The following is a 24,567-nucleotide window of genomic DNA, read 5'->3' as shown; positions in this document are numbered from 1 at the left end:
GAGAAATGAATGAAATGGTGGAATAAAGAAAGTGGGAGGAAACGGGAGAATCCCGAGGAAACTCACGCACACGGTGTTTGTCCACCACAAAGTTAACTTGGCGGGAGCAGGGTTTGAACCCGCGACCCCATTTACCAGAGATGAACGCTCTACCCCTGAGTCACCGTGGCTCCCGAGTAATGAATGAAATGGTGGAATGAAGAAAGTGGTAGGAAACGGGAGAACCCCGATAAAACCCACTCACACGGTATTTGTACACCATGAAGTAACTTGGAGTCAGCTTGGATCGAACCAAAGACCCCAGGCACTAGAGGTGAATATGGATGCCAGTATGATCCTCGATTCGATTTCCGCTGGAATGGAACTTTTTTTTTTTTTTTTTTTTTTAGTTTTTCTAGTATTGATCTATTACAGATATAGAGGTAATTGTAAAATTACTTGGATCAACAGGTGTTGTTCACCTGTTCAAAAATTTAGAAATAAGGAGGGTGGAAACCAATATGCTGATCATACAGTACTCAATTAAACGCTGCCTGACTGGGCATAGCTACTTCTTTATATTTTTTATGTAACAATGTAGATGGATCAACGTTTTTAAAGAAATGTATTGTTTATTTACATCGTTGTGTATAACAACCGCTCTACAATTGTTGAGAAATCCTCTCGCCAAGTCCTTTTGTTTCGTATCACTCATTGTTTCACTGACATTTCGACGGTACCTCGTATCTTATAAACAAAACACAACTTTACCTCGTATCTTATAAACAAAACACAACTTTACAGAAAAAAAAAGTGAAAAAGTTGGACATTAGTTGAAAGTCAGAGTCAATTACGATAGTCAGCGATGGAGAAGTCAACTACGATAACAAATTTCTCCACCAAATTTGCAAAGTACCGTCAATTTTAATACTTAACAATATACTGTAGCTATTTGCGTTTAAGATGCACCATACAAAATTGTGCGTGATGTCTTATGTCATATGTTCCCTTCTGAGATTATGATGAATCTATTAATACTTCATTCATTGGATTCTCTCAAGTTGTTTAGGTTCTAACTAACAAGGAGACTTACGGAAGTGTCACACACCGATTTGAATGAAACTTTGCATACTTGTAGAACATTGAAAAACAATCGACACATATTGTTTTGTTTCGACAATGGTGAAGATTTACGGGTGAAAACCACCGTTTGAACTTTAGAGGTGGTCTCCAAGCATAGAAAGGAAACAATAATTTAATATAGAAGAAAACATTCTGCCGGAAGAAGGGTGGGGGGTTAGGACAGCTGATTCAGAATCTGACGTGAAAATTACAAAATTCAAAATGGCGGATCCAATGTAGTGATTAATTACAAAACGTCTTCTGATTTGAAATTTTCTGCAGTTAGCCAAGAGCAATTATTGTTGGCAGAGATTACTGCGACGAGGTTGCAGACCAATTTGAAACCCCTTTCTGTTCTTATTTTAATGGGACGTTTGATTAAAGTGAGTCTCTGCACCTCTCACTATAGCGTTTACAGGGACACAAACAGTAGAAAGTGTGGCACAGTCAATAAATCTATGACTCATAGCTACACTATACAGCCTTCAATTTCTGAAAAAGTGTTTTGTTATCACCATTGTTAATTATTTTGCAGGAAAAGAATGGAACATTTGGCCCTATTGCCCAAAACAACCTTTTTTATTCTGAAAATGTCGTGAAAGCATCAAATTCGAGAAAATTAACATCAGGTCTTGTGAGATCATGATTTCGAGAGTTTTTTCTCCCAATGTCTAATGCAAGGTCCATTTTGATATTAGAATTGTGGCGTGGTCACAATTCATCAACTTTTCAACCTATTTTACGAATAAAAGACTGTCTCAAAATAGAAACTATTCTGCAGGGACAACTGGTAGGATTCACCGTCTTTATGTGTTCGTCTTAAGGCCGTGAAAAAAAAAAAAAAAAACTTCTTGAGACATTTTTCTGACTTTGTTCTTCTCTACAACTATAACATAAATTTACATCTCGTAACAATATAATAAAGATTCAATCACTGATTCATAATAAGTTTTCTTCTCCCAGATTTGCAAATCTTATTAGATATGCGTGATATAAAAATAGTTATTTGGAAGAAGATCGTGCTGCATTTTGCGATTTGTCACAGTTATTGCAGGAATAAAGTGTGCTTGGTGTAAACGATGTTCACATCAGACGCTTTTTTCTTTGTTTTTTACTAATCGTTGCTGTGAAGCATTTTCTGAATAAATTCGTAATTATATAACAATTGAGGATATATGAAGTTCTGACATAGTGAGAGGCATGGAAACCCACTATACATAAGCACCCCGAATAGGGAGAGGTGCAGAGACTCACTTTAATCAAGCATCCTGTTAAAATAAAGGGGTTTCAAATAAGAAATCAGGGGAAACCCATTTCAAATTGGTCTGCAACCTTCTCGTAGTAAACCCTGCCAACTATAATTGTTCTTGGCTAACTGCAGAGAATTTCAAACCAGAAGACATTTTGTAATTGTAATGACTATACTGGATCCGCCATTCTGAATTTTGTAATTTTTACGTCAGGTTCTGAATTAGCTGACCTAACCCCGCCCCCTGGCAGTATGTTTTCTTCTATATTAAATTATTGTTTCCTGTCTATGCTTGGAGAACACCCCTAAAGTTCAAAGGATGGTTTCCGTCCTTAAATCTTCACCATTGCCGAAACAAAACAATACGTGTCGATTATTTTTCGATGTTCTACAAGTATACAGTTTCATACAGATCGGTGAGTGACACTTCCGTAAGTCTTGTAAGTGAGAATTTGCGTTTTAATCGTAATGCGTTTATTGTGCATGTTTGGAGAATAAACTATAGCACGTTTCTGTAACCTTTCTCTTGGCCAAAAATTGGTGCACAAGAAAAATTGGTGTGGACAGGCTTGTGCATCAGTGTTTGGCCAACAGAAAGGGTCACAGTCCTTGAATAGCCCCCACATTCTCTTAATTTGGGCCCATAGATTTCGTGCTCTTCCGTAAGCCTAAATTTGCCCTCAAGGGGGAGCATTTTGAGGATGTTGCTTCGATTCCAGAAAATGTGACGACGGTGCTAAAAAGTACACTAGTAGACGACTTTACTAACAGTAAGGCTGTTCTAGAGCAGAGTTGCCAACCTCAGATAACAAAATTATAAATTTTCGTTTTAAAATTAGCATATACTACGTATTACCGAAGTAACATTTTCGTTGTCAAATGGTGTGCCAACCGTTGTCTATTTGCAGGCATCGTTGGCAAAGCCACTATCAAAATGCCAACGGCAAATTCGATAATCCATCAACCATCGATGCCAACAAGCGAAAACAAAACAGTGGTTCAACGTGGGTGCATCGTTGTTTCGGCAACGCATCGAAAGACGATGTTCTATTTTGTTGTCACAATGTTGGCGTTCCGTAGGATAACGATCATTAGCCAACTGCTTTTTTTCACGTTGGTGTTTTATTGGCATTCCGTTGGCCCAACCACACTATAGTTGGTAGATTGTAGGATAACGATCGTTGGTCAACTGTGATTTTCTCGTTGGCATTTTGTTGGAATTTCGTTGGCCCAACTCCTCCCTGGTTGGCACACTGTCGCCCATTGGTTGGTTGACCAACTGTACACAATCTTCTGTTGGCCCAACGTTGCAAATAATTGTTGGCATAACTATTTGTAGTACCGCCAAAATTACCGTTGGCCAACCAACTATGGTCGGTTGGACCAACCACTTGCCAACCCAAAATGCTACTTGGGTACAAACAAAAAAAAATCTCGTGTATTCGTTATGCACGTAAAAATTGTAGAGACAAGCATAATATTACTAATATAGCAATAATATATAATAAACTTATCTAGTATCTTCAGTTTCGAACTCCAAATCGTTGTCACTGTCCTCACCTTCCCCCCTATTAATACTACTCTTAACAACAATATTTCCACCCCCTTGTAAACGTAATTGAATTGAAAGAATGGACGCAGGGTTGCCATTTGCCAATTCTCAAATCCTTATTGATTTATTTTAGCCCGAATGACTGTTAAAAATTTCAGTGTGTGTGTGTGTGTGTGTGTGTGTTTCATAATTATTTAATGCACATCTACAATTTATTTGCACATTAAAAACCCACAAAAGCGTGTCTTTTAATATTATCATATATTTCACTTATTATCGCAAGGGGATTATTCTATAACGCTTAAATTCTCGTATATTAACGCTTAAATTCTCGTATACCTCACAGATGACGAGAAGAACCCTAGCAGAAGTAGTGTGACGTAGGTATGGGCTCGCCCACTTTTCTCACGGGGGTTTGAAATGACACCACGGAATAGCACACATATAACTTCACCCGGAGTAGCAGACGACATCTAAGTATAGACCACACCTCAAAAACCGAAAATGGACTTGACCGTGTCGTTGACCTTTCCACGCTACCCCTGTTTTAGGGTTCTTCTCGTCATCTGTGAGCTGTATATATCACGATAAATTATCGTATGGTTGGTAGGCCTGTTCTAGAGTCTCTACGACCAGTCCTGCAAGTGTGTGGGTGGGTGTATGTAGGAACAAACCTAACGTCGTTATATATATATATATATATATATATATATATATATATATATATATATATATATATATATATATATATATATATATATATATATATATATATTTTCTGACATCGTTAGGTTATATCATATCGAGGCAGTTCCGGAAATTATTGAACGCACTGTGTACATTCTGATATGTGAAACCAAGTGAGATTTATACTTCTATCTATTCTTCTGTGAATCGAGAAATTTTCGTAAAGACAACTACTCTTTTTCCACTTAAAAAAGAGAAATGGAAGAAAGAAAAAAGAAAGAAAGAAGAAAAAGAAAACTGTTAACTTCCATCCAAGATTAAGAGAGAAGATTTAAGAACATTTTACATTAAAGAGAGTGAGGGAAAAAAACTAAAGATCTGGTATTTGCTCTTACTTTTTCAGTAACTTCCTTTACGAGTCCTTTTTTTATTCGAGTCTTTTTTTTTCTTTTTTTCCCTTCGTTTTCGCAGGAATATTTTTCCCGCCTAGCTGATTGGATCTATGCGTAGAAGCGTCAGAATGGATTGCTTTCGATCGTCTAAGGATTAGTTTTTCCTCTTTTTTCATATATATGCATTTCTCTTTCGTTTTCTCTCTGTCTCTGTCTCTCTCTCTCTCTGCCTATATATAAAAGAAGCACTTCCCGTGTCAGTTTTTGTTTCCCATAGTGGCACTTAGATAGCAGTAACATCGATTTCAGCTTTTGTGGAATTATATATACAAAAAAAAAAAAAAAAAAAAAGAGAGATATTTCAAGCAAGTGGGTTTTATGGAATCTTTTTTTTTTATGTAGTGTAGCGAAATATTATGATCTATGAAACAAATAGCAATGTCATGTGTACATCACGTGAACGAGTTTGGATTATACAGGATATCTCAAACGTCCTCTGAGGTAGGATAATTCTGTTATTATCAGAGCTACAACAAAATGTAAGAGAAAAAATCGTCTCCAAATATGATGTTTTCAATCTAAAGTGAAAAAGGATTTATTTTTTTTTTTTAAATTGGATGAGCCGTTTGAACTGTACACTCTTTATGCACCCATGTTAAATGAAAATGCAACGTTGCCATTTACCGGGATCCACAACGTAAGTGACTGAAGTTACTGTTTGAAATGGGGGCTGGCCATGGACATGTAGGCCTACAAGACAGTAACTTCATTCACTTAGGTTGTGGGTCCAGGTAAATGGCAACGTTGCAATTTCATTTAACATTGGGCGCATAGAGAGTGTACAACTCAAACGTCTCGTCCGATTTAAAAAAAAAAAAATCCTTCCCTTTAGATTGAAAACATCACATTTGGAGACCGTTTCACCTCTTACATTTTGTTCTAACTCACATAATAAGAGAATTACCCTATGTCAGGGGACTTTTGAGACACCCTATATAGCGTGATATTTTCTCTATAATTAATATTGAAACCGGAAGTGGTAGTAGATTTCTACCACTTCCGGTTTTAATAGATATATTAGAGCTAAGATGAATGAGTTCTTGGGGTCCTTAATTGATTACAGAAAAAAAATTGCTATTATGACCGTTTTTACTCTATAGCGATCAGAGTTAAAGCCGGAAGTGGTTGATTTCTATCATTTTCAGTTTGGATAGAACAGCGTTTCTCAACCTTTTTTTCCTCTGGGGCACACCAAAGTATGTTTCAAACTTTCGTGACACATCTGCATGTGATTTTTTTTCCTAGATACAAAAAAAAAAAAATCAAACACAAAAATATATACAATACTTTTTTTATTTTAAAAATTATGGAACGAGTATGATATATAAATCTCACAAGCAAATTACCTAAGACTCTTGAATAGAAACATTTTAAAATAAAATAAATTTATGACTCTTAAGAAGGAATATGAGAAAGAAATATTACCATCAGAAATATAAGGCGACATCAAACTTAAAGCTAGTGAGATATTTGTCGCTAGCGATTTCTGCAAAGCACATCTATGCGTGAAGGAACTCTTGACAGACACTCTCATGTCCAGTGGGGGCGCGGTGGCTCAGTGATAGAGCGTTCACCTCAGGTGCTTGGGGTCCCTGGTTCGATCCCAGCTCGCGCCATGTGAACTTTGTGGTGGACAAACATCGTGCTCGTGGGTTTTCTCGGGGATTCTCCCGTTTCCTCCCACTTTCTTCATTCCATCATTATTCTCATTATCACCGTCTCCTTTAGCCTAACCGGCATAACCGTGGGACGTTAAACTTAAAGATTTCATTTCATTTTTTCTCATGTCCAGTATTTCTTTCCAAAGAAAAATGAACAGCGTTCAAAGCAAACTTTTCAGCTTTAAACTTGAGAGATAAGTGAGAAATCATCCCGATTGATGATATTATTTTTTATTTTCTTCTAACGATAATTTCTTTGCTTAGGATTTTAGAAGACATTTAAAATCTCGCCAAATACTTTATAAGTATTCGCAACACAGCGGTTGAGAAACGTGAAATAGAACGTAAAGAGAATTTATTGTTAAAACGCTAAATCTATTTTCAAAAAATTTGGCTATTTCTTATAGTTTTTGGTGTACTTTTGTTACATCAACATTGAAACCGGAAGTTATAATGGATTTTTTTGTTACTTCCGGTTTTAATTGTGAGTTAAAGATTGAGATTAACATGTATTCTTGGGATGCTTAAACGACTGTAGGAAATCACTTTTCGCTATCAATTACATCTTTGCTTTATTTTGGTTAACTTTAAAACCGGAAATGGTTGATTTCTACCACTTCCGGCTTGAATATCACTTTTTCTTCAATAAATTTGCTTTCTAACTTTGAAGCCTCTAAATCCTAGCCCAAATGGATGATGATCCATCACATAGTTGAGATTTTTTGGCGGATGGACACACAGACAAAAAAAAAAAAAAAAACAAGTATATAGGTGTTTATGAACTCCTTATGAAACAATTATGGATAAGTAAAGTTGTAAAATTGATTTGATTTTTATTTTATTTTTTAAAATCCAATTGCCTTTAATTGCTATTGCTACGGCCGCAGTGGCCCAGTAGTAGAGAGATCACCTCTGTTGCGTGGGATCCTTGGTTCGATTCCTGCTCGCGCCAAGCGAAGTTTGTGGTGGGCAAACACCGTGTGCGTAGATTTTCTCGAAATTCTCCCGTTTCATCCCACTTTCTTTATTCCATCATTCCATACATTTCTAATCATCACTGTTTCCCTTAGCCTCCGTACATATTCGTGGGACGTAAAACTAAATATTTCATTTCATTTTTTTTCTTTAATTTCTATTTGAATTTACCTATTATGATTTATAGTGTGCAATGAATTGATTTAGAAATTCGATTGTGTATTACTCGGGAACCCAAAGCTTGCCCAATATAATATTGTACACACTTATATAGCACATCAAGGTCTATCAACAAGTCCAATTTGATCCAGTTCCTTCTTCCTTCCCCGAATGGATAGTGTACCCGCCGAGGGACATCAATCATCCTTCATGTACATGGGAGGCGTAAGGCCATAGATTCCAGTAATGCCCAAAAATATGTATAAATTAAAAAAAAAAATAAAAAATAAAAACGATTCCGATCGGACGAGTTACATATATGTGTGGTTTCGTTTCCGAAAATATGACGCAAAATTTGGCCGCATGTATCTCGGAAATCGAAGACGTGCACAACATAACACTTCACATATTTATACTGTAGATCAAGGTCCACAACAATGTTAAATTCGATCCCGATCGGATAAGTTTGGTATATTAATGTCATTTTTTCTTCCATTTTCCAAAATATGATGCAAAATTTGACTGCACATAACTTAGGAACCCAAAGTCTTCACAACATGATAAAGTGTGTCCCATAAAAGAACGCAAGTTTTGAAATGCCCGCAATTTCTGTTCTAATCAATTGGCAACAGTGAACGTTACACGATTTTCATCTGTTGTCTTTGTAGTTAGTAGTCACGGAGCGTCGAATAGCGCATGATCGTCATTTGTTTTCTGTACGGGTAGGAATGGAACGCTCCACGACGGAACAGCGTGTTATCACAGTGAAAACTTATTACAAATGTGAATATTGTATAGAGACTGTTTCGCAAAACTCCGCGGAATGTTTGGTTAACGTAAGCCGACTGTGATGAGACTCATTGTTAAATTTGAGAAAACTAGTTTGGTTCTGGACATTAAACCTTGTAATAAGTTTTCACTATGACAACACGTCATAAAACGCTCCATTCCTACCAGACGATCATGCGCTATTTGGCGCTCCGTGACTACTAATCACAAAGACAGCAGATGAAAATCGTGTACCGTTCAGTGCTGCCAACTTACTAGAATACAAATGGGCGAGCATTAAAAAAAGATTGAGTTCTTTATCGGACACCTATTTTACACGCTTATATACCAGGCTAACGTCTTCCATCAAGCCGATTTTGGTCCGGGTCGGATGAGTTCGGCTGAACTCGTACAATTTAGAAGCCGGGAAAAATCAAATGAAGAATGAAAGGTTTCCTAGGGTTACTACAAAGAGGTGGCTTCAACAGTAACGCTACCATCTATCAACTTGACGACCCGGGTTTGATTCCCTGTGAGGAAGGATATTTCTTTCGTCCTAAAACTGCTTCAAGTGTGACTTATAATAAAATGGGTACCTGGGCGAGAAAACCTTGAGAGTAAAAGCAGCTGGCGTGTGGTCCTGACTACACATATCACATCCTAGGTGTGTGGCGAACAGATATAGGCATTTAGCAACCCAAGCTCCCTCGGGTTCGGGCTCAATGTATTCAAAGGGACTCGCGCTCACCAATCTCAACGAGGCTCACACTAACTCAGGTTTACACTCGATACACTCGATCAAATTCAAGCTTGCTATTCTCATGAAGCCCGGTGTCGGCCGATATAGCTTCCATTTTTACCTCGTTGATCTCCGCTTGCTGACAGGTAGGGCTCATTATCCTCAATGGAGCTCCTATTTGTTTGTGCTTGTGCGGACTCAAACTCTGACCCGCGATCCACTTATAGCAATCATGCTCAAACGTGCTCGCGCTCAACTGTTAAGTTCTAGTACGACTGACCTCGAAAGACGGGCTCGCAAGTTTGAATATATTTAATCCTATCGCCGTTATTTCTAATCTTGTGTATCTAGAGTTCGATACCCCTTAAAGCTAGTCCCATATTGACAAGAGGACAGAACTGCCAAACCGAGGTGCAGTAAATGCAGGAAACTGAAAAATTGGAACAAACCTCGTATTGCATGCTCACATGAGCGCGTGGTAGACAAAGACCTCTGGTATTGTGCTTAGGGTATTGCCTCTGGTATTGGGTACGGGCAATGCACTCAGCCTTCTCTCTCCTCATCCTCTCCTGTTTCTCTCTGCCTCACTTTAAATTGCCTATACTCTGGTCAGTGTTTTAGGCCATATCACTTTGACGAGAGTTGTTTGCTGCATCAAAGAGATCAGGTGAAAAGTTGCTGTAGTCAAAGAGGCATTCAACAAGAAAATATCACTCTTAATTAGTAGGCTTACTAATAGACTAAGAAAGAAGATGCTCAACTCCTACATATGGAGTATTGGACTGTATGGTTCCGAGACTTCGACATTACGGAGGTTAGAGAAGAAATATTTAGAGAGCTTCGAAACAGAAAGTGAAGAAAATAAAATTGACAGAGAGAGGGCAACAAATGAAGATGTTTAAAAACGGATAGGAGAGAAGAGGACACTTTTAGCCAACAACCAATTCGATTGAATACATCTTGCGAAGAAATTGTTTTCTTCATACCGCCATAGAGGGAAAGATATAAGGAAAACGAGGAATAAGAATAAGAAGAACACAATTGATCGATTGTTTGCAAAACAGAAGAAAGCATTAGGAGTTAAAACAGGAAGCTGAAGATCGAGAAATGTGAAAGAAAGATTTCCAGACCCGAACCTAAGAAGGAGAAGAAACCTCATTAGTCCCAGGACCTACCAAAAGACCGAATACTTAAGAATATCAAATAGGTATCACTTCGTCTCAGTTGCCCAGCAATAACATACGCAAAAGGGAAATAAAACAATAGAAAATTAGTTAAAAAAAAGGAAAAATCTACCAGCAAATCACCGAGAAAGTACAACGACAGAACAGAACAGGGGAGGAGGTCATTACAATGAACAAAACCTTCTCAATTCAACTACCTTTCCGAACTTACTTGGTTAACACCGTTAATTCTGTGTCACACCTAGATTCAAACTCCCGACCAGACAAAAAGGACACACTTTAACATGCAATAATTAAAGCATTTGCCACATGACTCACTATATGTATCTGTGTGTTCTTTTATCTATCTGGTTCTCTCCTTGTCTGTTGCACAGTAACTTTCGGAATAATTATCCGATTTGAATGAAATATGGTATGTACCCACGAAAGGGGTCTACCGGGTCCGGATCCCTCCCAAAATTTCCTACCTCAGCATACATTTGTACACTTTCTCAATAAAACTATATTTGTTCAACAGGCAAATGATTGATGTAGAATGAAAATTTGATCTTACACTTCATCTGCACTCTTTCTCTTATAAAAACAATCTAGTTCTGTCATTTTTTTCTGAAAATATAGGTGGAAGTATTTTACAATTACGTATCGTCTTTTCGGGTGCAGAATAATACCTGTTCAATACTACATAGACATAGTGGCTTGTAGTATTGGACTCTAGGGATGGCCACATATTTTCGAAAATTGGATTTTTCGAAAACGAAAAACGAAAACGAAAAACGAAAAAAATTTCGGAAAACAAAAAACGAAAAACGAAAAATTTTTCGAAAAACGAAAAACGAAATTTTTTTCGAAAAACAAAAAAAAACGAAATTTTTTTCGGAAAAACGAAAAACGAAAAATTTTTCGAAAAAGCGAAAAACGAAAAAACGAAAAATTTCCGAAAATCGAAAAACAGATTTTTCGAAAAAGGCCATTCCTATTGGACTCCCCCACACAGATTTTGCACCCCTCGCAACAAAAGTTTCTGAGTGCGCTCCTGCATGTACCTTTCTCAAACCTTGGAAAATATGAGTATTGTTTGGGGTTGAAATAGAAGTGTAATAAGGATAAATTCACTTGCAGGGTGGCCCAAAAGTAGATATACACCCCTGCATTGATCCAGTATAACATTCTACTTTATAGGTTTATTTGCTTTAGCTCTCCCAAGTTTAAGATGTACGTAAAAACACATTAAGAACAAATAATAAAGAAACTAAGTCAACCTGATAGATAACAATAAGGAATGATATAAAACGCAATCAGCTGACCAGTACGGTACTGTATACCTACTTTTGGGCCACCCTGTATTTATTATATACTTTACTTTGCTCTCAACAGAAAAATATCGTTGTATTTAAACAGGGTTTTCATTGATGTCCACATGTTAACAAAACATTCATTATGCATACAAATACATTAAAGATACATAAAAAAAGAAAAAGTGAATATTGTAATTTACATAAAGTATACATAACGTTCTTATGTAGCTAGAGTAATTGGAGTTAATTGGAGAGTTTTAAGTCCCTTTACCTTCATTAATATGTCAAAAAAAAAAAAACAGTAATTCTTAAGCCTTCTTGAAGACATATGCCTTATTTCGTGGTTCTCTCTTCTTTCTAATGAAAGTTATTCTGAAACAGTTCTGAAATTTATCCTCTTACCTTTGAAGGATACCATCAACAAGTAATGGCCTCTATTGGATTAGGATTAGGAATTTGATTTCTCAGCTTTCGGCGACTTTAATAAAACATGGCATTGTGTCTTTCTCAAACCTTAGAAAATAAGCATATTGTTTGAGGTTGGAATAGAGGTGTAAAAGGGATACATTCACTCGCAACTTGGAAGTTTCTGTACATACAAAATATTTATTGTATACTTCACTCTGCTCTCTAGCTAGAGATCTGCACAGGCTCGGACCGAGCTCGCGGACCGGAATTCGAGCTTACAAAGCATATACTGTATCACTCCGGGCTTAGGCCGGGCTTGGACCGTAAATTTTTAAATATACAAGTATATTTTTCAGGTCTTTTCGGGCCTAATTTTCTAAATATACTTTACAACGAAATTTATCGGATCGTTTTTCTGGAGAACTTTCAAAGAACAACTGCAAAATTAAACTTCTAATTGTTGTTAATAAAAATACACTTTTTGCGTTAATTATTAAGTTGCTGTAATTCGGGCTTATTTCGGGCTCGGGCCGGGCCCAGGCCTAAAGACTAAAACATACAGTATTTCGAACTCGGGTCGGGCCTCACATTGTAAATTAACGGGCCGGGCCGGGCCCGGACTAAAAATTCCGGCCCGCGCAGACTTCTACTCTCTACATAGAAATATCACTTGTAACTTTAACCATCTTGATTCTGGAACTACTACTTAAATAACTAGGTTAATACTTTTCTAACGAGAGTATATATTTATTTATTAACATTGAAATAAGACGTAATAGTTTCAATAACTTAACGCTATCTTTATCAGACATTAACTGGAACAGATATAACATTGTATTCTTTTTAAATATCAAATAAATAATTCATTTTCCTGCCTACACAAGAGGAAATGGACATCAAATTATTATTGCTAGGTATATATAATTTTAATTGTTGCATGTGACAATCAGGCATTGTTATAATATACTGTTTCATTTTAAATTTATAACATCTGATGAATATAATGTTAAGTTATTGAAACTGTTACGCGTTACTTTAATTTTAATAAATAAGTAATGATGTACTCTGGTCAGAAAAGTATTAATTATTTGAGAAATATCACATATTAGCCCGTAACGTATGAGAGATCACATCCATCGCCGATCACACTATCTGGAGAATTGGGGAGGAAGAAATGAATGAGGAAGGAAGGAAGCGACCTGAAACATGGACGCCCGAAGAAAATTTTCTAGGGGGGCCATCTCCCTGGTTGCTATATAACATTTGGTATATTTTATTTGTCATTTGGTATATTTTATTTGTCATTTGGTATATTTTATTTGTATTAAGAAAACCTTAAAAAATTTAAGTTGTTTTGGTGAGGAAGCAGGGGCCCGGCCCCTTGCCCTCTTCAGGCGCCAACGGCCTAGAACCAGTATATGAGGTACTATCCCGGCATTTGCCTGCTGTGAATGAGGAAAACCCAGGAAAATCTCTCTTAGCATGTCTGGCTTGAAAAAGTTTTTTAAAACACTTTTTCGACCGAATGTCCCCACCGGGAAACTAGCCTCCAGTGGAAAGCATGAAAGTAAGCATACGCAGAGTTTTATAAAAATCATGACTAAACTAACTAACTCTATGGCCTATGGAACCCGGAGGTTCAGTGCCGCGTTCACAAAAGCTCTCCACTGACTTCTATCCTTAGCTAACTGCATCCAGTTTCTACTTTGTATTCCTATCTCTGCGAGATCCATCTTAATATTATCCTCCCATCTGCGCCTAGGTCTTCCTAATGGTTGTTTTCCTATGGGTCTACCAGTCAAGACTTTGACAGCGTTTCTACTTTCTTCCATTCTAGCTACATGACCTGCCCACCTAAGCCTCCTAGACTTGACGACCCTAACAATGTTGGGTAAACCGTGGGTCCGAATATTCTTCTCAGGATCCTGTTCTCAAATACTTTCAGTCTATGTTCTTCCCTCAGAGTAAGCGACCATGTTTCGCAACCATACAGAACAACAGGCATGATTATCGTTTTATATATTTTAAGCTTCAAATTCCTCGACAGAATTCGCGACGACAAGAGATTTTGAACCGAATAGTAACACGAATTCCCTGCTTTTAGTCGACATTTAATTTCTTCGTGAATATAATTTTCGTCTGTTAATATTGATCCTAAATATTTGAAAGTATCCACTTTATCAAAAGTATTATTTAATATTTTAACGCCTCCACAATTTGCCGTATTATGGTCCCGACGCACTTCCATGTACTTAGTTTTCTCTGCATTTACTTCTAAACCCATGTCCCTGCAAGCGTTTAATAATATCTCTGCATTTATTTCTACTGTTAGCCTATCATCCCCTATTAAATTTACATCATCAGCATATGCCATAACCTGGTGAATGCCGTTCAACTCTAGGCCCTGGTTGCTATCTTTGATTTTCCTTATGGCGTATTCCAGCACAAAGTTAAATAATAATGGCGACAACGCATCACCTTGTTTCAGGCCATTTTCGACGTGGAAGCTCGAGGACAAAAATTTTCCTACCCGGACTTTACTTTGGGATTCACTTAAACATATCTTAATTAATCTAATTAGCTTTCTCGGTATTCCAAGCTTCTATAAGAACGTTGTATAATGTTTCTCTCCTAACCGAGTCGTAAGCCTTTCTAAAATCAATAAATAGTTGATGTACCGGGGTATTGTATTCCCACTTCTTTTCGAGTATTTGGCGAATGGTAAATATTTGGTCGATAGTTGATCGATTTCGTCTAAATCCGCACTGATAATCTCCAATAATTTCATCTGCGTATGGGGTCAATCTTGCTAACAGAATATTTGAAAGGATTTTATAGGATGTTGACAGAAGAGAAATGCCTCGATAATTATTACAGTCAGTTTTGTCGCCTTTCTTGTGAATTGGAACAATGATTGACTCTTTCCACTCTTGTGGCAATTCTTCCTTGTTCCAGATAAGGAGAATGAGTTTGTGTATCTTGTTCCACAATTTTTCGCCTCCAGCTAAAATTAACTCAGCCGGAATTTCATCTACACCCGGAGATTTGTGTTTCTTTAATTTCTTTATAGCGGCTTCCACTTCTATTCGATTGGGTTCTGGAATATACGGTTCTGCGGTGTGTATCTCCTTTTCTCCACGCACATTAGTTTTTGGCTGCGTGTTCAGCAAATCGTCAAAGAAATCTTTCCATCTATTTAAGAGGCTATCCGTATCAGTGAGAACTGTTCCGTCAGATTTCTTTAATATATAAGCACGAGGTTGATAGCCTTTCTTAAATTCTCTGATCCCCTTATACATGTCCCGAATATTTTTATTTTTACTATTATCTTCAAGTTCCTTAATTTTAGCTTTCAAAAAATCCCGTTTCTTTGTTCTAAAAGTTTTGGAAGTTTCCCGCCTGGAATCTGCGAAATTTTGTGTAGTTATTTCATTCGGATTTTGTAGCCACCGTAATTTTGCCTGTTTTCTCTTCTCTACTAGTTTAATGCATTCTTGGTCGTACCATGGTTTGTTCCTACGTATTTCCGCGTGTCCCAATTTTTCTACTGCTGAACTTTTAATGCTATCTCTAATTTCAATCCAAGTATCCTCAACACTAGTGCACTCCGAGTCTTCTAAAACCGAGAATCTATTCGAAACTTCAATCTGGTATTCCTCTCTTACCTGGCTCTCTTCTAATTTCTTTAAATTAAATCTCTCCGTTTTCGGACATTGAGTGTTACCTTTATTCAACGATAATCTCTCCCGTATTATCGCTGCTACCAGGTAGTGATCAGTGTCACAATCAGCCCCTCTAAACGACCGGACGTCAATTATGCTAGATTGTCTTCTTCTATCTACTAAAACGTGATCAATTTGATTATGTGTTTTTCCGTCTGGTGATGTCCAAGTGTATTTATGAACGTCGCGATGTGGGAATTTTGTACTCTTCACGATTAGGTTTTGGGATGTTGCAAAGTTCACGAGTCTAACACCGTTGTTATTACTTTCCTTATGCAAACTTTCGTTCCCTATAATCGGTTTGAAAATATCCTCTCGTCCTACCTTCGCATTGAAATCCCCTAATAGAATTTTCATATGGCCTTCTCCTCGATCCGCAACCTGAGGACGCGCCATGCCGTGGTGACAGGAACCCACGTTACACGGATAAAAATCATGTAATTTTTTAAAAAAGGGAAATTATAGCTAACTTTCTTTAATGAGACGGTTTTTTTACCTTTCACTAATTTCAACCTCAAACAAAACAAGCTACTTCTTAATCTAACACTATGGAACGTACACCCTCGCTCATTATTATTCCCTCCCTACCCCATTATTGATCGATTTTAACTCTGAACAGAGGGGATAATTGAGAAGGTTCAGAGAAATTATACGTCATAGTACATCAAATTCAACTACTTTTTAAGAAAATTACAGAATTTTTTTTTTTTTTTTTTTACCATACGTCCTATTTTATCTAGACATTTTTTACAAGTGAAAGTAGCGTACTGGCAGGTTTTCTATTTCCACAATGAAATTGTTCGGGTTTTCTACCAATTCGAATAAAACCTAATAAAGAATTTGCACCTCGATTCTTGCAAATATTAGTATCTATCGACCATAAAGGAAGGCCAATTAAAAGGAACCCCTGAACTTTTTTTTTTTTTTTTAATGTAAGTAGGCTTAACTAGAAGAGCGATTGGGCACAGAAAACCGATTGAGCACGATTGGGAGATTTCAACATTATTCTGAACAGTGTATGCAGATTTAAAGATGTTTGAAGTTATGTAAAGCAGTAAAGAAGAAGACATTTAAGAGCAGTGCCGGACTAGCCAAGTTGAGGGCCCTTGGCGCGGGTCCCTAAAGACCCCATGGGTGGCCCAAAAGTAGGTATACACCCCTGCATTTATCAAGTATACATTCTAGTTTATGGATTTGTTTTGACTCTTCCGAGCTTACGATGTAAATAAAAACACATTAAGAACAAAATAAAGAAACTAAGTCTACCTAATGGATAACAACAAGAATGCAATGAGCTAATCAGTAGGGTACTGTATACCTACTTTTGGGCCACCCTATATATATATATATATATATATATATATATATATATACAAGGGAGGATTCAAGGGGAGCTTTAGGGGCCTTAACCCCCCTTGACTCAGATATACACTGGATAAAATGGGCTTCAATCCTGCTTTACACTGGATAAAACGGCAAACTATGTTTTAGCCCCTGCCTTGATCATATCCTGGATCCGCCACTGCATACACACACACACACACACACACACAATATATATATATATATATGAATGTATGTATAAGCTTAACACACAAGTTGCAAAACACAAAATCATATTTCCTGCATTGAATAAATATGTAGTGCAAAACAGATCGCAAAAAGGTTACAATAACACTGACACAATCAAAGGTAATTGTGAAGTTACTGATGTGAGCAAGGGAGGCCCGAGAACACTTCTTTCGGAAAGACGAACTTAGGCTTCCGCAACCTTTTTGGTAGGAAGAATCAAGAAAACATTTGCGACCGAAAAAATTCGACCAAAGTCTAAAGGTCATGTCCTCGTGATTCTTGCGGGGCCCCGCAGGGCTCGGGCCCTTGGCGATTGCCAAGTAGCCAACGTGGCCAGTCCGGCACTGTTTAAGAGATAAAAGGGTATTTATACTTATTGACATTTTGTAAATAAATATTTTTGTCAAATATCATTTTTTTTTTTTTTACTTTATGAAATATGATATCCCTGATGATTGGAGAAAATTACTTCTTAACATATACTTAACTAAGGAAACTTTGAAGTTGGGGTGATGTTACCCCTTTTACCCAGTTATTCTTGATCGATTTCAACTGCACACAATAGAGATTATAGGAAATCCCTAGTAAAAATATACACGTCGTTGCGTCAAAACTGAATTTGCAGACGGAAAATATGTTTAGTTATCTACATATATCAGAAAACTTGCAACATAGGGTGGATTTTATCTTCTTTTATCCTTTTATTTTTGAAGGATTTTAGCTCCAAACAATAAGCTGGTTTTATAAGGTTGAGAGGCAAGAAGATACATGCAAAGCAGAGGTAAAAAGAGGGACGTCGTTACCCCACTTCCAAAAATATCTATGGCGTCCCCCACTTTCTAAAAAAATTACAATGGGCAAAGATAGACACGGGGGACAGCGTGACGCGACGCCATACATCACCCTACCTTTTCAGATCCACTTTTATCCCTGGTAGAGGAGGTAAAAGTGCGGGGGAACGCGGGGGACGTCGTCCCCCTACCTCCTAAATATATGTGCGGCGTCCCTCCAGTTCCTACAAAATTACAATGGGCAAAGATAGGCAGGGGACGGCGTGATGTCGTGCTGCCACCTATCGTCCTCATACCTTTTCAGATCCACTTTTACCCCTGCACTTATGCAAAGTATATTCAAATTGGATAGATAGAAGAGTTATCCTAGAGCAAAGAAACAGAATATGCCAACTGAATTCAATAATAGCTGCTCGCTTCAATATTTTCAACAATAACTTCCTAAAAATAATTTGATTTCAATGGAACATGCCGGCCACTTTCTTTAAAGCTTTCTCTGTCATCCCCACAGAATGACTATTTTGTACGAATATATCCTAAATGTAAAAGTTAAAATTGAATTTTTATTTTATTCTTGTTTTCAGTTGGCTATCAAAAATGCTCTCCGTTACTTTCCACCGGAAACACACAAAATCTTGGCTGAAGAATTTGCTGACGAGTTGAATAACTATGGACACATATACATGTATCGATTCCTTCCTCAAATACCGATAAGGTAAGTATTTGCTTGCTTCTAATTCACATTCTTTGTTTAGATAACTATATTTGCATTCGGCTATTCTCAAATGGGAGCGGTAGTATTATTCTTTGAGGATAACCAGAGGATCTCTTTTTTTTAATCCTCTAGACACATTTGTCTTTGTCTTACAAAATGTTTTATTTTCGCCGGATTTGTGCAGTCTCCAGCGAAAATGTTTGTATACAACATACACATATTCTATACAGCGTGTTTTAAATAAACACCGACAACATTTGGGAGGTGATTACTGATAACAAGTTAAGACGAAAATATAGAACAACCTAGATGCAGAAATCAGTCATTTCGGAGTTATAGGCTCGCCGAAAATAGAAAAAAAAAAATGAACTTCAAAGGTCCATAACTCCTTCAAATGTCCATAGCTTCAATACTGTGACCTATCGTAGTCGGGACAAGACCACTTAGAAACTAGTATGTGAGCTATCCAAAAATACATATTTCAAAATCCTGCTGTACTCACCCAACAATTTTTATAGAGGGAGTTTGCTATGGGCATATCATTTAAAGTACTCACCAACTATCTCTATAAAATTGTTGCGGAAGCACCACAGGATTCTGGAACATGGATATTTGAATAGGGCACATATTAGTTCTTCAGTGAAGTCTTGACCCGACTACGATAGGTCCCATAACATGGACGCTATAGACCTTTAAAGCTCTTTTTTTTTTCAAGTTTTCGGTAGTCTATATCTCCGAAATGACGGATTTTTGTACCTAGGTTGGTCTATACTTTTTGTCTTATCTTGGTGTCAGAAATCACCTCCCCAAACGTTGTCGGTGTTGTTTTGAAACACCCTGTATATTCTTCTGTCGGTAGCTTCCAATTGAAATACATTTTTCAGTAGTGTAAAATAGAATTACACTCTCTCTACGATAACTTATTGACAAGGCTGGGAACATAAGTCATTTGCCAAAAAATATATTTGAAATTAATTATTTATCAACAACAAAATTATGAAATTATTAAAAGTAGTATGTTCGTAAAGGAGAAAGTATGTCACCGTTAGGAATTACAAACAATAGAATAATTGATTAACGCCACATGTGCAGTACACAAATATGTAATGTCTTGCAGCGAAATAAGAATTGTTAATTATTATTGGCAACGAATGAACTTATGATATAGGTTTTAGTGCCACAAAAGTTAGTTTTTTTGATTTTCTCTACAACTACTCATAAGAATTTACCAACACTTATGTCATTTTGTTCAACACGATGTGATCTATCGGCTGATATACAGGGTAGCCCAAAAGAAAGAAGGTATACACCCCTGCATTGATGAAGTATAACATTCTAGCTTATAGGTTTATTGGCTTTAGCTGTTCCGAGCTTAAGATATAAAGTAAAAAGACATTAAGAACACATAATAAAGAAACTATGGAAAACAGTAAGAAATTATATAAAATACAGTGAGCTGATCAGTACGGGACTATATACCTACTTTTGGGCCACCCTGTATGCTATGTTTGGACAATATTTGAGTTAAACAGAAATTAAAATCTAAGAGTTAATGATAATTATAGGCTATACTTCATTAACATCACTATGTATTACCATTTTGCTAGTCCCACAATGAAAGGTGTAATAAAGATATGTTTCAGTAGACCCTCTATCAGTTCCATCTGAATAAATGACATGATTCTCGTACAATATACATTTTTTTCACCTGGGGCTCTTTGGTTTCCTGTCTCGATCCCAGCTAGCACGAAATGAACTTTGTGGTGGACAAATACCGTGTGTTGTGGAGTTTTCTAATTGGGGATTTCCCGTTTCCTCTCACTTTCCTCCTTTCACTAATTCATTCATTATTACCACCACCATCTCCATTAACCTCGCTGCATAATCGTAGAAAGTTAAACTACAAATTTCATTTCGACTTTTCGACATCAATTTTTAATTTTACAAAGAAATTCCTTTGTCTCCATTTTGTCGAAATTTTTTGGGCGTCCGCCATATATAAATACGGTCTATTGTTGAAAATAAGATGAAAAAGGTCACCAGACCATATCAAGGGTTTCCAAGTATTGGCAATTTTTGTCACTCTGATGCTTCTCTTCGTCCATTATTACTCGTCGCCGATGTTGCTTTGCCATGAGTTCTGTAGGGTGTCATGACCTTGGACATCGTTCAACGCGAGACATCTAACACACTGGTCACCTTAGATACGAAACTAACTGCTCATCCATAATTTGGCCTCCTTGGACTCAAGAGAGGTCCGCCGTTTTCCAATATCACCATCTGCCCGCTTCACACGCATCTCTTTTGTACCCTGCCTAACTTACTACACACCATCACCTAATACACAACTAATAATTTTATAATTTTGCCATTTGTTGCTGTACACGAATTTTTGGTGTTACTACCTGACGCATCTTTTTATTTACTGGATATTCAAAATATTCAATTAGATTTTTCTCTTATATTCTAGGGCATATCCTATAGAACAATATCCAGCAAGAACGAAAGCCGCAGCAGCCATTATGCATATGATTATGAATAATTTAGACCCTGAAGTGGCACAGTTTCCTCAAGAGCTAGTCACTTATGGAGGGAATGGACAGGTGTTCTCTAACTGGGCTCAGGTATTATCAATTCTGAAATGTAAACGAGTATATATTTTTGTTGAAAGTTCTTCATAACCAATAATTTTAGACGAGTTGGTGTATGATATAAAATGTACCGACTTGTAAGGGTTAACATATATTTTAGAGATCACTGAAAATATATGCTTGTATGTATAAATCATATTTCTGCCTAAGTCACAAAACGTAGTCTGTTCAAAGCATCCTGATAATCTACTTCTCTTTGGAAAGTTGTGCATATTTATTGATATAAATATATAATTAATTTAACAAACACAAATCTTCTTTGGTCAATTAATCGTAAAAATATTTAAATTTCTTATATACGGTTGTGAAAGTACGTGGTGGGTGACCAGGGTTTCAGAGATAAACATTATATCTAAGCTATGATTTCAATGTTTAAAACCAGCTTAATAAATAATTCTTAATTCTCAGACGCCAGTAGGTAGTTGAACGGGATCATGCACACAATTGAGGAGTTGGATGCAATAAGGGCGTAAGTCTGAAACATGCAGTTGGAGAAAAACGATGTTGAAAATTTAAGTAGTGTTTTTCTTTCTTACATAAAACAGTGTAATATGCAGCATTTTATTGCGATATTGAATTGAAATGTTATCAGGAGGCTGAACAAACAAGTCACAAATGCGTTTGATGCAAAAAGGGCGTAAACTCTCTTTCTCCCTTATTACATCAAACTCTTCAATTGCAACTGATTTTCTTTAATGAGTTTAAACTAGAACATTATGCAGAACTTACTACGAAGTACAACAACTGTGCATTTCAGCAAAGGTTGGTGCATACGCCGTTGGTTTGTGAAATTTCATTGTGCTAACACAAGATTGAAAAAGTGAGTCCTGCAGCCACCAACCAACAGCACATTCTGATGAGCTCCGCAGATACACTGTGCAAACAAACCCTCTGAAAGTATCTGTGCAATACTTTTCGGCATACAAGCAGTGTTTCTTCCAGACATGTTTTTTGGGGGGCACTGCCCCCCGGTGCTCTGAGAGTGCTCCCCCGGAGGAGACCAAAATAATACGTTTATAATATAATAATAAGGAGAATAGTACCAGGAGTGCCCCCCCCCCCCTCCCGGAACATTATGTCTGAAAGAAAAACTGCATACAAGTACACCAGATCAGACATTTCTGGTGAATCTGATCTGGGATATGCTCCGACCCATTCGTAAGGTAAAGAACTTGGACTTACCGGGGCCAGGTAAGTTGACACCAGCCTACCAAGACCGCCATCTAAAAATATACAGTTCTCTGAGTATACGTCATAACCGAATCACTGTTGTATTCCTGTATCAGATTATTACTTTTGATTTAAAAAAAATGGGTCTACTACAACAAGCGAAAACGATAGAGGATCGTGATTTAAGTTTAGGACGGTTTCCAAAACCCACAGAAGGTGTTGCCTGTATGATGGTTTATGGTAGAAGTCATCCATCATGTCTTTTTGCAAGAAGACGAAATCTTAACTATGGACCTTTACAATTTTGAAATTCATGAAATGCATCGCAAAATTGCTCGCAGGCATCCACCAGCGGTCAATTGACATGGTGTCCTAATTTTGCACCAAAATGCACGTCAATATGTCATTCAAAGAACGGTGTAGTCTCTCCAGGAGTTGCAATTTGAAACGCTTGTTCATCCACCGTATTCTCCTGACGTCTCTCCCACCGATTAGGGCCTACCACTTCTTCCGCAATCTCGATCACTTCTTGGCTTTGAAGTTCCTTGACAACCGGGCGGAGGATGGTGTTGTTGATGACTTCTTCGTAACTCAGACTCCAAACTTATTTCATGTAAATAGTCCGAAATCAATTTCAAGATAAAATTTAGTCACGGCAAAAATATTGTTTCCATAACTTAGTTTCAGAAAGAAATGAGTTCACCAGGAAGTAAAATTGCCGTGAACAAAGTTCATGGTATATTTTCCAATGAGAATAGGAAATGGTACTAGTATTATCTTCTGTAATTCATTAGAATTATAAAAATTGTCCAAATAATATATATATCAAACGCTAGCTCGATCGATTGCGCTAGGAGAAGCTAATCATATGTATTGAAAGTATTTAAGAAAACCAAATGAAACATTAGATACATTATGTTTTACAAATATTGGAGTCATGAAATTACGTTCTAACCGAGAGAGAAAGAAATTGGGTTAAATGGTATTACTTTTTTTTTTTTTTTTTTTTTAAGTTCTGGTTGGTGATGCAATACTTAGCTGAGATGACTGAAGACCAAACTCTTGTGATGTATTCTGGGCATCCATTGGGCCTCTTTCCTAGTAGCCCTCAGTCTCCAAGGGTTGTTATCACTAATGGAATGGTGATTCCAAACTATTCCAAACGAGAAGACTATGACAGGATGTTCGCCCTGGGTGTCACAATGTAAGTATAATTTTAGTATTAGCATTTTATCATTCGCAAAGTAAAATTAGAGGTTTATTGAATTTCTATTAATAATTTTCTGAACATGATATATTCAACTGACATAATTCTCCACAGGGTTCATACTTTCCCAAAATAGTATATGGTCACGGTGTATTTTTTTTAAACATTACTATCTGAACCTGCGCTCTCTACACAGCGCATCATTCGCATATAAGCATAAATCTCCTTCTCATTCCTCGCAACATCTGTACATGTCCCTTTACAGACACCAAGTGAAAGACGTCTTGATTACAAAAAAAAAAAAAAAAAAAAAAAGGCAAGGGGTATCATAAAGGGGAGATGTTTTCGATTATTTTTTCTCAATATCTCGCACCGTTTGCAAGATTTGAGCGTACTTCCGGGTGGAGTTTCTAATTCATGTATGACCAGTGTTTTCTTTCTTCTTGCATGCAGTATATAATAAGCAAATACATTATATATACAATTAATTATAATGTCAGTTATATAAG

The 24,567-nt window shown here is 37.0% G+C and overlaps 1 protein-coding gene across 1 annotated transcript in view; it reads left to right on the top strand.

Annotated features, from left to right (window-relative positions):
- LOC145672484 (urocanate hydratase-like) overlaps positions 1-24,567 on the top strand; it is a 136,798-nt gene that overhangs the window by 9,436 nt on the left and 102,795 nt on the right. Inside the window, exons 2-4 of the mRNA XM_081741646.1 lie at positions 18,900-19,030; positions 21,501-21,654; positions 23,865-24,055. Coding sequence (XP_081597772.1) covers positions 18,900-19,030; positions 21,501-21,654; positions 23,865-24,055 — 476 coding nt within the window. The remainder of the gene's footprint in view (positions 1-18,899; positions 19,031-21,500; positions 21,655-23,864; positions 24,056-24,567) is intronic.

This window comes from Thermobia domestica, chromosome 16 (genome assembly GCF_964235325.1).
Source record: "Thermobia domestica chromosome 16, izTheDome1.hap1.1, whole genome shotgun sequence".
In the NCBI taxonomy this organism is placed as follows: Eukaryota; Metazoa; Arthropoda; class Insecta; order Zygentoma; family Lepismatidae; genus Thermobia; species Thermobia domestica.
Note: the sequence above shows the minus strand (reverse complement) of the source record. Positions and strands in the feature narration are given on the sequence as shown.